Source organism: Neofelis nebulosa, chromosome 1 (genome assembly GCF_028018385.1).
Source record: "Neofelis nebulosa isolate mNeoNeb1 chromosome 1, mNeoNeb1.pri, whole genome shotgun sequence".
NCBI classification, from domain to species: Eukaryota; Metazoa; Chordata; class Mammalia; order Carnivora; family Felidae; genus Neofelis; species Neofelis nebulosa.
In genome coordinates this window covers 142,831,528-142,848,997 of record NC_080782.1, presented here as the reverse complement: position 1 = coordinate 142,848,997, position 17,470 = coordinate 142,831,528, and the positions used below count along the sequence as shown (strand labels likewise).

Here is a 17,470-nt window from a genome sequence, read left to right as displayed (position 1 = left end):
CGAGTTGTAGCATTAAGTAGTGATTTCCAAAACAAATTTTCATGATGTCTTTATGAAGAAAAACTGAGCGTTTCCAGGGCAGAGATAGTAACAAGTTTGTGCCTTATTTGCCAACTTTGATAATGTTGGTCGTGGCTGCCTGGAGCTGTGTGCTCTGAGGGATTTTGAGTGGGTCGTTCCTCGTAATATTTATCATCTTTAATCTAGAGCAGTGGTTCTCAAAATGTGATCTCCAGACCAGCAGCATCAGCATTATCTGGGAACTTGTTAGAAATAAAAATTCTTGGGCTACACCCTCCCAGGTGTACTGAATCACAAATGCTGGTGCACCTCCCAGGCTGTTTCAACAAGGGTCCCAGGTGATTCTAATTCATACAATAGATGAAGAACCACAATTCTAGGGTATCAGGAAAACCAAGACAAAATCACCTTTTATTACTCACTTCTTTGAGTTTCATAGTCACAGTGTGCATTTGGTCTTTTCTACTTCTCTGTCATTTTTTGAACTGATGACTTTGAATGCTTTTCAATTTGCCATGCCATTATCAAATACTTTTCTCATTGGTGAAGTTAGGAGCTGGGGTATTAACATTGTTTTAATAACTTGTAATTTTGTTTCTTTGTATATTTTACTGAAAGAAGCATTAATGCAAAGAAAAAGTTTGAAAAAGAATGATGTTTGTATTGACACAATTTTAAGAACTGTTCCCTTAGCCAGAATAGTTGGATCTTCACTACTGAACTCCAATTAAAATAATATGGGAAATCTAAGAGAAATATTTCTAATAACAGCCCTCTTATTTAACTTTGGCCCAAGTTGAGTTTGGCAGAAGAGTAGGAGTTCTAGGGAAAAAGGAGAAATTCATTTTGTTTGGCAAAAAATAGCATAGAGAAAAAGCGTTTTTCCTAGTCTTAATTTTTTTTTTTAATATCAAAACTATTAAGGTCAGCTACTCTCTACTCAGCTCAGACATACCAATGGACAATGCTAATTGTGTCCTTTCACAACACTGCTATCCTCCATGAGGACTTAAAAAAAACTTTATTAAAATTATGTTAAAATGCTTTTAAAATATGATAGATATCTTATATAACATTTCTATGTTGTAATTAGTTCTTGGGTTAGCAAACTATGGGCTACCTACCTGTTTTGTAAATAAGTTTGATTGAACATAGCCACTCGTATTTGTCTACTTTTGTGTATACCTGCTTTTGCTCTAGACTCCTAGAGTGGAATAAATGCATCAGAGACCCTGTGGCTAGGAACCTAAAATAGTCACTACCATCTTGAAGAAAAAGAAGTTTGCCAGTGGTTTAGGAAATTAAAAGAGTGTGTCATTACATTAAGAATGGCAAATGTTTTGTCCCACTTAAGAATCTTCTCAGCATCAGTAATGTCACATAGACATCAGTTACGGAGGGCTCACCTAGTACTTCAGTAAGCATGGGCTGCTTACAAAATTGTATTGAAAAAGATGAAAGAGAAGGAGCCAGGAAATGTTGACACAGTTTTAAAAATATATTTGTATCTTTAAAATGAGATGCATACTAATATATAAAATGAGCAGAGTTGAAAAGACTACTGGCTTGAGAAACCAGCATTAGATTTCAGGTTTTCTAACTCTGTGTCATTCTAGCTTGTGTTTGATTTAGTGTAAGATACATCATACATTTGGTCAAAGGTCCTTACCTATTAAATGTAGGAAATGAAGCAGACCACCTCAGAGTTCTCTTCCAGTTCTCAGTTTTGGTAATATTGCCCTTTATGTATACCTTTTTGACGTCACTGAAAGCATTTTACTGATCTTGTTGACTCTTAAACTGAATATAGGCTGTCACGTTGTTAACAGGAGTTCGTACAAAGACTAAAACCTTTAGTACATGAAAACAGAAATACTTATCCAATTTGACATTTTGTTAATAGATCATTTTTGTTTTAGGACATCTGAGTTCTTCTTCCATATATCCTGTGTGCAGTGCTCCTTATTTATTGGCAACTTCGTGCTCGGATGAGAAAGTAAGATTCTGGAGATGCAGAGTAACAGATGGAGAATCTGCCACATTGAAGAATGGAAAAATGGATCTTGTATACATTTGGGAAGAATGGCCGTTACTTATTGAGGATGGACTTCATAGCAATAGTAGTATAACCGTCCCTGGTAGGCCTGTAGAAGTTAGCTGTGCACATACAAATCGATTAGCAGTAGCTTATAAGCAGCCTGCATCTAATAGTAGGTCTTCTCAGGACTTCTTGATGCATGTAAGCATTTTTGAATGTGAGTCTACAGGAGGTTCCTGTTGGGTCCTTGAACAGACAATTCATTTAGACGAATTAAATACAGTGTTAGATTCTGGCATTAGTATTGATAGCAACTTAGTGGCTTACAATAAGCAAGAGGTGTATTTCTCCAGTAAAGAGAGTATCACATCCAACACAAAGCATTTAGTTCACTTAGATTGGATGTCCAGAGAGGATGGTTCTCATATCCTCACTGTAGGAATTGGATCAAAACTTTTTATGTATGGACCCCTGGCTGGCAAGGTACAAGAACAGGCTGGTAAGGAAAGCCTCGCATTTCCTCTCTGGGAAAGCACTAAAGCTGTGCCTCTTTCTAAATTTGTGCTATTAAGAAGTATGGATTTGGTTTCTTCAGTAGAAGGCTCTCCACCTTTTCCTGTTTCTCTGTCATGGGTCCGGGATGGCATCCTGGTGGTAGGCATGGACTGTGAAATGCATGTATATTCCCAGTGGCAGCCATCTTCTAAACAAGAATCCGTTGTCACAGAGTCCTACAATGGGAGCACTCCATCTATAATAAGTTTAATAAAACAGAGTAACTCATCAAGTTCTGGATTACATCCTCCAAAGAAAACTCTGACTCGATCCATGACCAGTCTTGCACAGAAAATCTGTGGAAAGAGAACTGCCTTTGATCCTTCTGTAGACACAGAAGATTCAGGTCTTTTTGAAGCAGCTCATGTTCTTTCCCCAACTTTACCTCAGTACCATCCTTTGCAGCTTTTAGAACTCATGGACCTTGGCAAAGTTCGGAGAGCAAAGGCCATCTTGTCGCACCTTGTCAAGTGCATTGCTGGAGAGGTTGTGGCTCTGAATGAAGCCGAATCCAACCACGAGCGTCGCCTTAGATCTCTCACCATCAGTGCTAGTGGAAGCACTACCAGAGATCCCCAGGCTTTCAACAAAAGTGAAAATACAGATTATACAGAAATAGATTCTGTCCCTCCGCTTCCTTTATATGCCTTACTTGCAGCAGATGACGATAGCTGTTATGCGTCTTTAGAGAAATCTAGTAATCAAAGTACTTTAAACAACTCAAACCAGTTGTCAAAAGAAAGTTATGATGAGCTTTTTCAGATCCCGACTTTAATGACTGATAATCATGTGTTAGAGACAGATGAAGAAAACACAAAGCCCAGGGTTATCGACCTTTCACAATACAGTCCAACTTACTTTGGTCCTGAGCACGCTCAGGTTCTCTCTGGCCACTTACTTCATTCTAGTTTACCAGGACTCAGCCGGATGGAGCAGATGTCTCTGATGGCCTTAGCAGACACAATCGCAACTACCAGCACTGATATCGGAGAAAGCAGAGACAGAAGCCAAGGTAAAACTAAACTAGGTACAGGAGTGGCAGAACAGCTGGTCACCGTTCTACTTACTTATGCAGAAAATAATCTTAAGTAATTTTTATAAAAATTATGCCCAGGACGGTTTTTAAAATCATTATTACTATACCTTCATGATAGTTTTAACTTTAATAGATACTATTTTTCCGTAAATCATAGTACTTTGAGAGAGTATGCAGAGAGTCACTATGCCAGTTATTTTTGCCTGATGTCTGCTTAATAATGTTAAAGATCCAATCGAATCCTTTTGAGTTTGGCAAAAGTTAACCTTCTTATTAAATAATCACTTTAAATACCTGAAAGTAAAAGGTGCTTTCTGCTTTTTCTCCTGTTGTAATCACTGTTAATTTTTTTTTTTTTTTTAAGTTTAAAAGAGAGTTTGCATGCATGTAGAGAGGTTGAGGGGCAGAGAGAGAGAGAGAGGGAGAGAGTCCCAAGCATGCTCCATGCTATCATTGTGGAGCCTGACGCGGGGCTCAATCCCACAGACCTTGAGATCCTGACTTGGGCAGAAACCCATAAACTGGATACTTAACCAAGTGAGCCAGCCAGGTGCCCCTGTTCATGGGTTTTTAAAATATTGAGGTTCTTTAAAATTAGTAGTAATGTATACTCCTGCTTAGCATAACAAAAATAAGTATAATAAAATTAGGTCTTTTCCTCACCCAGAGAGCATTTTTTTCTTCTTAATCTGAGTTACCAAAAAAAAAAAAAAAATTGGAAGGTAGAATTCCCATCAGATCTCAGTAAGATTTGAAATTAACAAGTCTGGCCTTGTGCATAGGTCAGTAGGATGCACCCCTTGAACTGTGTTTGAAAGGAAAATACGTAACTATTTTTTCCTATGTTAGCAGTTGATTATTGGGATGGGCCTATGGCTTGAATCAACATGGAATTGCAGACTGAAGGTTAAACTATTTTAAAATTTAGTTACATTTTAATTTAAACAAGATCAGATCAGAGGAGGTTGGGAGGAGGTTGAATTATGAAAAATATCGCTAACCCCGAGTCAATTAATTCCCTTTAATATTTTTCAGAATATTTAACTGTACTACTTTGGTCTGTGATGTTTGTTTGTGTAGACAAAGGAAATATTAGATAATAATTAGACCGGTAACTTTTGTTGGTTTCAGAATGTTTTATTCCTGTATTTGGTGCTGTGACATATGCCACATGCCAGAATTATTAACATTTACTTGAAGTTTGGTCATGAAATTGTTTTCTTATAAATACAAAAAAGTAAATACTTTGTTATTGTTTTTGTTGTTCATAGGTGGAGAAACTCTCGATGAATGTGGGTTAAAATTTCTTTTAGCTGTTCGACTTCATACGTTCCTTACAACTTCCCTTCCAGCTTACCGAGCTCAGCTCCTTCACCAAGGTGATTTTGGTAGTAATCTATTAAAAGGAAAGAGCGTTAAAGTAGAGAGGCTTGAGAACATTTTGCCCAGATATGACAATGACAAATTTGACACATTTTAAGTGTCCTTAACTTACTTGTAAAAATATTTATTTCCATTTAATTTTCTTTGCTTAAAATACTGGAATTTTTTTGGTAGATGGAAAGACTTAATGAAGAAATGGGTATTGGGCAGTTAAATAATCTGTGTTACATTTTCAAATGTGTCATACATTTAAGACCAATTAATACTGTTTTATTCTCTTCAACTTGTTTAGATTTTCTTCTTTGCTCTATTTAACATTTATCAAAGTTCAGTTTTCTACCCAAAATTTGAGTAACATTTTTGTTCCAGAAATAATAGTTTTTAATTGTCTTACATAAAGAGTATAGAACATAGAAAGGGAAAATTCGCTCACCCCAAAACTACTGTTAATATTAATGTGTATTTCAGATGTTTATTAACCTTTCAGATACTCTCATATACCTTAGGCCTTAAATTAACAGAAATATTTGACTTAAGTTTAAGGTAACTTAAAACAGGGTATTTCTTGGCTTATTGCCCAGGAAGTTCAGAGGTACAGCTGGGTTCCAGCATTACTGGAGCTACAGGGTTAAACAGTGTTATTGGGACAGAGGTTAGCCTCTTCTTATTGATGTCTGTCTGTCTCTTGCTTTCTCTTTTCTTTCTTTCTGTCTTTCTGCTCCCTCCTTCCCTTCATTTTGTATTTAGCTTTGGAAAAGTACTAAAATTCTAAGTCTAATCGTTTAATTATTTGTGAAATATTATTGAACTTAGTTGAGAGATAATAGACATCTAAAAACAGTTCAGAATAGCAGTCCATTTACTGCATAGGTGTTTTTCTTTTTTTTAATTTCTGTATTTCTTTCCAAGGAAAGAAAGTATAGTGGGCATTTCAGATTCCTTGGCATTTGCTATCAGATTAAAATTTTGAGTCCATATATGTTCAAAGCCACATCTTATAATTAAGCATGTACTTCACCCAGAAATACCAAAGAAAATGAACTCTGTGAAGAGACCAAATGGAAGCTGAACAGTAAGCCCCAAATGTAGGGGCCAGTAGGTTAAGAGAATTGCTGATGTAAATGATACTGTGTGCATAAAAAAGTGTCTGACTAATGTGGTGATAAGGGGTAATAATAGTTATTATTCTAAATGCCTTAACTCTGATATTTCAAATGCTTTAAGATTCTATTCTAAATGCTTAAACTCTGGTATTTTAATCCTCACAACAATGTAATAATGTAGTGCTGTGATTATTCACATTTTATAAATGAGGCAGTTGAGCAATCAGGAGTCGAAGTAATTTGTCCACAGTTACATAGTTAGGGATGGATCTGGGTTTATTGTATCTGTGATTCCAGAGTCTACCCTGTTAAGTTCTTTTCAGAGAGGTGTCCTATCTACTTGATGCTGTTTTAATTCCATGTTATTCAATCCACAAAACAAACATTGACCAAAGGAAAGTGAGAATCAGCTGTGAATAACAGTCATTCCAGCATAGAATAGTACGTTAAATGTTCCTCATTTTCTAAGGAAAGATCATGGGTAATAGCTAGAGAGCAAAAATAATCAGAAAAATAGCATTTTCCATAAAACATTTTTTCTTACCTTTTTTAAAAATAGGTGTTTTAATCATAGAAAATATGTGCTTATTATAAAAAATAGTGAAGTGATAGAGTTGTTAGGAGAAACAACGAAAGAAAAAACCTATTTCCTCCAACCCTAAAGTCTTAATTGTGCTTCTGTGAGTCCCATAAAGAGTTGAGACTTCATTATGACAGATATGGCACACGCATTTCTGATAATCATTGTATAAACATATTTATATTTCCCATGAACATTATTTTTGACATTTATTCAGGCCTGTCTACTAGTCATTTTGCCTGGGCATTTCACTCGGTAGCAGAGGAGGAACTGCTGAGCATGCTGCCGGCCATGCAGAAAGATGATCCCACCTGGTCGGAACTGAGAGCCATGGGCGTGGGGTGGTGGGTCCGGAACACCCGCACCTTACGCAAGTGCATAGAAAAGGTAAGTTGTATTTTATTGTGGTAGAAAAATGAAGTAATTAATGTATTTTAGGTGTTGCTTTAAAGAACATTCCTTACTCCCTTTCTTGTTTCTATTTTTTAAGTGAATCAGTAAAATGCTTTGAAATAGCCATGATATTTCAAAATATCTCATTAATACAGGATTTTAATGTTTATATTCTAATTCTTCCATTGTAGTTGATACATTTACTTAGTATGTGTCTGATTTTTACAAAATGATGTGTATACATCTTGGAAAAGTAAAATAGTACTGAGGAGCTTGTACTGAAGAGCATTGTCCATGTGTTCCCACCTCTCCGTGTCTTTGGAGGCCACCACCCTGAATTACTTTTGAAATTATAAAAAATGCATGCGTTCAAGTGTAAAATACGTGTATATGTGTGCGTATGTATACATAAACATCCATGCATTCGTGCACATATTTTCTTAATTCATTGGTCATTGAAATAATGTGTGTTGGTGTGGTATGTGAGAGAAGTTATTTTGTTTGTTTAAAAATTGTTTCCGTGAAATTTTGACCAACATTTTCTAATTATAGGTAGCTAAAGCAGCCTTTTATAGAAAGAATGATCCTTTAGATGCTGCCATTTTTTACCTTGCAATGAGAAAGAAAGCTGTGATTTGGGGCTTATATAGGTAGGTGAGAAAACTGCTTCAAAATGGAAAACTTTTCATAAGGAACAAGTGTATGAAATAAAGTCAAGATTTGTTGTTCTTGTTAATTGTGATTCATGTACATTCTTAGTTATTTTTGTGTTTAGGGAGACATTCATAGGAAGGAAGCCCAAGTGTTTTCCAGAATAGAAAAATCTTGATGATATCACTTTAGGTTTTAGGTTTATCAGTCCAGGAAACCATTTTCTTACTTATTGTAAGAACTTCTCATGGTACTTCTTTGGAACAAAGAACTAAACCAAAGACTTGTCTCTGTAGTGGGGAAGACGACGAATTGGTGGAATCTGGAACAGGCATCTACCCTCTGCCCTATTATAGATTCATGGACCAGGCTATCCCTCCAAACTACCCTCCTCCTGTGGGCCCTGACCCCACTCTTGAGCAAGGATCACTTGGAATTTTCTCTTTCACTTGTTCTCAGCAAGACTTGATAAACATGATTACTAAAAATAGTTCACCATTTATTTCACACTCTATTCCACATGAATCTATATGAATACAACTTTGAGGGGGAAATCATGGGCACCAGTCAGTTTTCTCAGAGACTAGATCTTTTAGGATTGTTTTGAATCAGGATAAATTCCTTAGGTTTTGATCGCTAGTAATCCTCCAGTGGGCAGGCAGATGTATAGTAATCCATACATGGGCAAGTGTTTCCTTTGAGTCTTAACTTGTAAATGGCTGACTTTATAAAATTGGTTCTGACTGTGGAAACATTGTGCTTCAAAATTTTCATACATTTTTTTTCTTTATAGATCCCAAAAAGACACCAAGATGACACAGTTTTTTGGACACAATTTTGAGGATGAGAGATGGCGTAAAGCAGCTTTAAAGAATGCCTTTTCTTTGTTAGGCAAACAAAGATTTGAACATTCTGCAGCATTTTTTCTTTTAGCTGGTTGCCTCAGAGATGCAATTGAGGTAATGATGAAACTTTTTCAATAAAAGCATTGTTGGGGTGCCTGGATGGCTCAGTTGGTTGAGTGTCTGACTTTGGCTTGGGTTGTGATCTCGCAGTTTGTGCGTTGGGACATGATTTCGCACGTCAGGCTCTGTGCTGGCAGCTCAGAGCCTGGATGGAGCCTGCTTCAGATTCTGTGTCTCCCTCTCTCTCTGACCCTCCCCTGCTTGCACTCTGTCTCTCTCTCTCTCTCCCAAAAGCAAATAAACATGAAAAGAAGCATTGTCAGCCTTTTAAGCTTTTTATGTAGGCTTAAATTTTTATTTTTTAATTTGATTTAAGAATAGCAGAAATTGCATAAGGTTAATAAATACATAGTAATATTTAATAGTGACTTTTAAAAATCCTATCATCTAGGGGTGCCTGGGTGGCTCAGTTGGTTAAGTGTCTGACTTCAGCTCAGGTCACGATCTCACAGTTCAAGCCCCACATCAGGCTCTGTGCTGACAGCTCAGAGCCTGGAGCCTGTTTCCAGTTCTGTGTCTCCCTTCTTTCTCTGCCCCTCCCCTGCTCACACTCTGTCTCCCTCTCTCTCAAGAATAAATATTTTTAAAAATTTCAGATACTAACAGTGCTTTTTTTTCATCTAGTTATTAGTGAGTCAGTCGAGTTTATCTTAAAATGAAACATGCTTCTGCTTATTGATAACCAGTATTTCTCTTTTTGAAGGTATGTCTTGAGAAACTGAATGACATTCAGTTGGCTCTTGTAATAGCAAGACTCTATGAGTCTGAATTTGATACATCTGCAACATATAAATCTATTTTACGTAAAAAAGTTTTGGGAATTGATTCTCCTGTCAGTGAACTCAATTCATTGAACATAAGTATGCATTATGATCCTTTTCTTCGGAGTATGGCATATTGGATTTTGGAAGATTATAGTGGTGCTCTGGAAACATTAATAAAGCAACCAGTCAGAGAGGATGATGGTAAGCTGCATTTCTAAGATGTTAATAATACAGAGTTGTTTTAGTATTTGCTGGGTGCAGAACACACTGTTGGGTGCTAAGGGTAATACAAAGCAAGTTGAAAACATGGTCTAAGACTTTTAAGATTTAGTTGGGGACACAGAGTTATGTATATACAGTTTTTTTGGTTTTTTTTTTAGGAAAATCCTTTTTTCAGAAAAATCCTTTGAAAACCAAGAACTTTGGATTTTCTGTTTTTATAAAATCAGTGTATTCGACATAAATATTATCAACATTTGAATATAAATTTTGAGGAAAGTAGTGATAGAAAATCCATTTTTCTCAGGTGCAAGTTTGTGTGTTAATTAGTTTTGGAATTTTTATAATAAAAATACATTCTTTAAAGAAAGTTGACAAGTGATAGGATTAGTTTTTTATGAGATGAGTGAGGTAGAGAATTTTTTATAATTTACTTTTTTTAAGATCTCCTTTTGTTTTAGAAATCCCTTTTGCTTAAGCTTTTCTAGAGGTTAGTATAAAATGGAATCTTTGTATAAAATCATATAAAAATGATGGGATATGCTTTTCAAATATTTTTCCATAGGTAGAATTGAATTATTTGTAATAGCTGGTATCCTTGGTGTCAGTCATATCACTTGAAGTACTAATTGGAAAAGATTTTAGTTGATAGGTTTTTACATAGCATCATTTAATGAGGAATATCACGAGTCTTACTGTGAGAGAATTGTGAGAAAGCCATGTTCAGTTGTTGAAATGTCCTGGCCATCTGAGCTAAAGATTTCCAAACTGACTTGTCTGTAATGAAAGGGGAAAAGAAAAGGCCTTTGCCAGTCACTTTTTTATACCTACTCATATTTATGTCAAAAGTGTATTTTGATTTGGGATTAATACATGATCACATACTTTTAGAGTCAAATTCTCTATTCTAGAAGAAAATTTTAAAAGGTAATAGTGGCTTGGACTGGAATAATAAGAGCGGAGGCTCAGAAAAATGGTGGGATTTGGAATATAATTTTCAGGTAAACTAGGTAGGATTGGATGTGAAGGGAGTAAGAGTCAAGGATAACTCCTGGGTTTTTAGCTTGAGGTAAATGGTATGAGGAAAACCAGGAGCAGGTTTGGGGGAGTGTTGTTTTAGATAGAGAATCCCTCTCTGATAAGCTGACCTTTGAACAGAGACCTGAGTGAGTTATCTAGTAGCTATCTGGATAAAGAGTGGTTTAGGCTAAGAGCACACTAGATAAAGAGACCTTGAGGAAAGAGTATCTGCATGTAAATGGAAATGTAATGTAGGCCTTTGGATATAGCAGTCTAGATGTACAGGATGAAGTTGGGCTTGAAAAAGATGTGCAAGTTACCAATGTCTAGATGGTATTTGAAGCCTTGGCACTGTATGAGTTCACTCAGCGAGTGTAGACAGAAAAGAAGCCAAGCACTGAACTCTAGGATACTCTTAACATCCTCAAGTAGAGAAGATGAGGAAGATTTAGCACAGCAGACTGGGAAGGGATGTTGAGGGAAGGAGGAGAATACGAACTATGGGTGTGTAAGTGGATGTTCAAATAATCTTAAATTATTACCTGAAGAGGCGGAAATCAGTATAACCTCCGTTCTCCTTTTATGTTAAAACACTTTCATGACAGACGTGTTCTTGTCTGTTCAATGCCATGTGTGAGTGTGATCTCTTAGTAAAATTCTGTCAAAAGACCAGGTGGGTAAAGGTGCCATAGAGAAAAAGGACTGCAGTACAACTCTTGAATTTTTCTTAGCTGATAAATTTAATTTACTTTCAGATCAAGTCATGATGTCAGCCTGTAATCCTGCAGTTTTTAATTTCTACAATTATCTAAGAACGCATCCTCTGTTGCTGAGACGTCATTTTGGATCATCTGATGTATTGTCTACACACATGAGTTTAACGGGAAAAAGTGAACTGGCAGGAACAATCAATTTAAGTGAAAGAAGATTATTTTTTACTACTGCCAGTGCTCATTTAAAAGCTGGCTGTCCTATGTTAGCTTTGGAAGTATTATCAAAGATGCCAAAAGTAATCAAGAAAACGAAACCTTTTTGTAGAACATCGAGTTTTCTGGATACTAGTAAAGACTATTCTCCTTCTTCTCCAGTGAACTTGGATGCAAGGGAAGATAAGTCTTCTGCTGTTGATTGGTCACAGTCAGTGATGAATGGTTTTGGATCTTCTTCAGAGGGTTCCTCAGAGAAGCAGACAAACTCCACTCTTTCTTTTGACTGGAGCCAACCAAGCGTTGTATTTCAGGATGACTCTTTAGAATTAAAATGGGACAGTGATAACGATGAAGAAAATGATGATCTCCCTATTTCAATGAAAGAACTGAAACCTTTACAGAGAAAAACGATGAAAAAAGTAGATGAAACAAGTTCTAATTATACAGACACTCTCAGCACACTAGATGAAAATGATATTTTGAGTCCATCAGAAGACATAATTGCAGTTCAGTTAAAATTTAGAGCATGTTTAAAGATTCTCACCGTAGAACTTCGTACTTTATCTACTGGCTATGAAATAGATGGTGGAAAATTGCGTTACCAACTCTACCACTGGCTTGAAAGAGAGGTAATAGCTCTTCAGAGGACCTGTGACTATTGTTCAGATGGAGAAGAATTACAGTCTGCCCTGGACGAAAATGGAGATGGATTTGGATTAAATGAAGATTCTGAAGATTTGCTTCAGCAAACAAAAGTGAAACAACTGAGAGAAAATTTTCAAGAAAAAAGACGGTGGCTTTTGAAATATCAGTCACTCTTGAGGATGTTTCTGAGTTACTGCATACTTCATGGGTCCCACGGAGGGGGTCTTGCATCTGTGAGAATGGAGTTGATTTTGCTTTTACAAGAATCTCAGCAGGTATGTAAGTTACACAGTGGCCAGTTGAAATAGTACACACATGAGAAATGGTTTTTGATACTGCTCTTTTGGTTTTTAAGTACTAAAGTTGTTGATTTTCTTCATTATGGTTGCTTTAAGGAATACCGTTTTGTGTTAGGAGTTTGTAGCGTAGTGTGTGTATAATGGTTTCAGGATCATTCTCCGTCAAGCCCTGTGATCTGCTGCATTCATACTCTGCATTCTTACATGAGTGCCTTGTGAGGTGATGAACTTCTCCTTAGGATAAAAGGGTATTGTCCCCTCATTTTCCTCTATAATTGGTGGAATGTTGACCTCCTCAGGTCCTAATTCTGTAATCTGTTATGCTTTTAATTTTGAATTATTTTGAAGTTTTTCCAAGAGACTTCTGAAATAGTAAAGTAGTGAATTACCACTTTAAATAGTTGATTAACCTTTTTTTTCCCATTGTTTTTAAGGAAACATCAGAACCCATATTTCCTAGCCCTCTGTCAGAGCAAACCTCGGTACCCCTCCTCTTTGCTTGTACTGCCAGTGCCAAAACAGTAGTTGCCAATCCATTACTGCACCTTAGTAACCTCACACATGATATTCTGCATGCCATAATAAACTTTGATTCACCACCCCATCCCGACATCCAGAGCAATAAGGTAAGTATGCTTGGTTCATTCTTTTAACTTACCTGTATATTATGATAAAACCGAAAGCTAAGTGTTAAGAAACACTTATTAGAAGCAATTTTAAACATCAGACTGTACATAGGGATTGTCACGTTACTAAGTTTATATTTTTTGATCAAAGAGAACTTGGGGTTGTAGGCCAGGCTGACCTCACTTGTATTCTCATACCCAATAGGGTACTTCAATTTTAAATTTAGTTATTTAGTGTTATTTAGCCACTTTATTAAGATAAGAGTAATAGGTGTGTATGCAGATACATGAGTAATTCTTTTAGCATTACAATTAGGGGAGAAGCTGATTGATTTTTAGAAATAGGAACTAAGTATTATGGTATAAAATTAAAGTTTTCCTTTATTAATATTAAAACATTACGTATTTTAAGGATATGTGATTCTTAAATTGACTCCAAACTTACTGAATCAGTGTGTGAGAGTGAGTCCCAAGATTTTTAATCCCAGGTGATTCTGATGCATAAGTAATCACATGGTTATCTAGTCAAGCACATCATCTTTTCATCATCACCACTGTACTTTATGTACAGTTAATATCACATTCCATGTTTCATCTTTACTCTCCAAGCATACTGAAATCCTTTAAAGTATGACCAAGTTTGGACTCCTTTTCTCTTTTTCTCTTAATAGTCTGTCGTCTGGTTCTCGCCCACCTCTCAGGCTGCGATATCATACCAGTTCAATATTCTGCTTGCCTGATCTTGGCCTTTCCTACAGCCTTACCCTCTTTGATAACCTTAACCCTTGTAATTTAATTTTGCCACTTTTCCTGTCCTCCTATAGTATAAATGCCCACATGGTATATGATACAGTAAGGAATTTAATTTTGTTGAGATTTTGCTCATTTTAGCTAAACTGTATCACATATTTAATTTTAATAATGAGCATACACTTGGTATATCAGTTAGCTTTTGCTGCTTAAGAACCACCCTGAAACATTAGTAACTTCAAATGGCCATCATTTATTTTGCTCATGATTCACTGGGGTGGCTCCTCAGTTCTAATTTGGGCCACCTGGACTGACTGATGTCTGGATATTTTCATTTGTCTTCTGTTAGCTGGTACGTTGGCTGGATTCTGGATTAGGATGGCCTTATTTGCATTTTGGGTGGTTGGCACACTATTTCCAGGGATGACAGGAGAATCTGGATCATATGGGTCTCATCCACTATCAACCAAGCCTAACGTATTGGTCTAGAAAAACAGAACAAATAGGACTTGTGTATGTATATGTACAGAGCAGTTGCCTTACATAACTATGGGAGCTGAGAGGTCCTAAGATTGGCTGTCATCAAGGTGGAGACCCAGGACCTATTGTGTAGTTCAAGTCTGGGTCTAGAGACCTGACAACCAGAAAAGCCAGTAGTATAAGGTACAGTGTGAGAGCCAGTAGGCGTGAGACCCAAGAGGAGCAAGTGTTTAAAGCCAGGACAACACCAATGTTCCAGCTCAGTACAGCCAGGCAGAAGTTCCCTTATATTCAGCTTTATTCTGTTTAGGTCTTCACCTGATTGGGTGAGGCCCGCCCACATTAGGGAGGGCAGTCTGCTTTACTGAGTCTGCCACTTCTATCCGTGTTAATTTCATCCCACATCACCCTTACAGACATAACCCAGAATGTCTCCCCAAATGTCTGGGCACCCCATGGTCCAGTTAAGTTGATGCATAAAATTAACCATCCCACCTAGATTATTTTACATAGTGGTTGCAGGGTTTAAAGAGCAGCAATAGGAGAATTTGCAAGGCCTCTTGAGGACTAGGTTCAGAACTCATGTAATGCTTTGCCTTCTTGGTCAAAGCAAGTCACAAGGCCAGCCCAGGTTCAGTAAGTAGAGAAATAGACTCCACTTTTTGACTGGAGAAACTTAAAAATATTTTGATCATTTTTGCAATTTCCCATATGTGGTTTTTGTTGTCTTCTTTTAATATGATGATATCCTTGATTTTTGGTTTTAATCTGTGACTCTCCCATTTTTATCTGCATCCAAGACTGTCCTACTTCATAATTAGATCAAGAACCTGGTCTCTTTTTTAAATTTAAATCCAAGTTAGTTGATGTATAGTGTAATAATGGTTTCATGAGTCGAATTTAGTGACTGATCACTTACATACAATACTCAATGCTCATCACAAATGCCCTCCTTAATGTCCATCACGCATCTAGTGCATCCCTACTCTCCTCCGTTCCAGCAACCCTCCATTTGAAGAACTTAGTCTTTTAATAGTCTAATCTAGTTTGCTTTCTGACCTGGGTTATGCTTGTCAGATCTACTTCTTTTACTGCTTGTCATGCCATGTTTAGAGCCTTCTCTTCCTCAGTGCAAATGTTTGCCCTTCAGTTGCTGTCTTTCATACCTTCTTCTTTCCCTAAATAATTTCCCTCTCTTTAGGTTCCTTGCTTTCTCTAGTAGCTAGAATATGTGGTAGCATATTCTTAGTGACCTATCCATAGGTAAACTGTTATTTACCAGACTGAGCTTCTACATATTTTGTTTGAAGAAGGTTGAGTCTTGAAGGGCTTTCTTTTTCTTTTTTTCTTTATTTTTTTTATGTTTATTTTTCAGAGAGAGAGAGCGTGAGTAGGGGAGGGGCAGAGAGAGAAGGAGACACAGAATCTGAAGCAGGCTCCAGGCTCTGAGCTGTCAGCACACAGCACAACATGGGGCTTTGAACTCTTGAACTGAGAGATCATGACCTGAGCCAAAGTTGGATGCTTAACCAACTGAGCCACCCTGGTGCCCCAAAGGATTTTCTTTTAATACATGGCTGATGCACTACTGAATAGCTAATGTCTTTTCCCATTTGCTCTTAAAATAGAAATTAGGTAGCCTATGTGTGTTTTATGTTATCTGCCCACAGCCTTAGTGTTTTTAATTTGTCAGTGAGACCTGTATAGGCATAAATGAATGTTAAGGAAAAAAAGGAAATAGTTCATAAGGACAGAATAGTTTTTTCCACTTTTTTATAATGCTTATTATAGTTGGTCTTGAAACAAGTTTGATTTTTTAAAAGTTATACTTAAAGTAATTTTGTGGTTTTTTTCCAGGTATATGTAATGCATACTTTAGCAGCCTCACTTTCTGCTTGTATTTATCAGTGCCTTTGTGGTAGTCATAACTACAGGTAAATATCTTTGTGAAATTGAGGAATGCTTATAGTAACTGGTGACATTTCAGAATTTATATGCTCTAGATTTAGAAAAACTGTTTATGACAGTGTTTTAAATAACACAGAAAGCATTTGAACTGAAGAGTACTTTTTTTCCCAGCTTTGTAATTTTGGCGTATGCCTTTCTGGTAAATGAATACCAAGTAGACCCTTGTCAGTATAACTCATTTAACTAACTTAGGAGTCATGGTGTACACTGAGATAAGTTCTCCTTTCTTAAGATCATTCTAGTTAAAGACATACATGTGAGCTGATAAGTGATATATATAGCATGACATTGTACTTGAGGCATGAGTATAATGGTATAATTACATTGTCATTATATGCAATTATATATAACTACATACTGTTATGTGTAATGTATATCATACAATTATAGTATATATGATGTAAGATAGTAAAAGGCTCAGGGAGCCCAAAGGAGGGAGTAAGTGACTTGGAATTGAGAAAAATTTCACAGAAGAATGATGTTGGGGCACCTGGGTGGCTTAGTTGGTTAAGCAACCAACTCTTGATTTCGGCTCAGGTCTCATGATTCATGGGATCGAGCCCCGTGTCAGGCTCTGTGCTGACACCATGGAGCCTGCTTGGGATTCTCTCTCTCTGTCTCTCTGCCCCTCCCCCACTCACACACTCTCTCTCAAATAAACTTCAAAAAAGAGTGATGTTGGCACAAAAACAGACACTCAGATCAATGGAACACAATAGAGAACCCAGAAGTGGACCCACAAATGTATGGCCAACTAATCTTTGACAAAGCAGGAAAGAATATCCAATGGAATAAACACAGTCTCTTTAGCAAGCGGTGCTGGGAAAACTGGACAACGACATGCAGAAGAATGAACCTGGACCACTTTCTTACACCATACACAAAAACAAACTCAAAATGGGTGAAAGACCTAAATGTTAGACAGGAAGCCATCAAAATCCTCGAGGAGAAAGCAGGCAAAAGCCTCTTTGACCTTGGCCGCAGCAACTTCTTACTAAACACGTCTCCGGTGGCAAGAGAAACAAAAGCAAACATGAACTCTTGG

The 17,470-nt window shown here is 36.9% G+C and overlaps 1 protein-coding gene across 6 annotated transcripts in view; it reads left to right on the top strand.

Annotated features, from left to right (window-relative positions):
• DMXL1 (Dmx like 1) overlaps positions 1-17,470 on the top strand; it is a 135,917-nt gene that overhangs the window by 58,384 nt on the left and 60,063 nt on the right. For all 6 annotated transcript variants that reach the window (XM_058738360.1, XM_058738350.1, XM_058738343.1 and 3 more), the window contains exons 18-26: positions 1,941-3,626; positions 4,922-5,029; positions 6,934-7,103; positions 7,662-7,759; positions 8,554-8,719; positions 9,429-9,690; positions 11,484-12,577; positions 13,036-13,227; positions 16,315-16,391. In XM_058738360.1, coding sequence (XP_058594343.1) covers positions 1,941-3,626; positions 4,922-5,029; positions 6,934-7,103; positions 7,662-7,759; positions 8,554-8,719; positions 9,429-9,690; positions 11,484-12,577; positions 13,036-13,227; positions 16,315-16,391 — 3,853 coding nt within the window. The remainder of the gene's footprint in view (positions 1-1,940; positions 3,627-4,921; positions 5,030-6,933; positions 7,104-7,661; positions 7,760-8,553; positions 8,720-9,428; positions 9,691-11,483; positions 12,578-13,035; positions 13,228-16,314; positions 16,392-17,470) is intronic.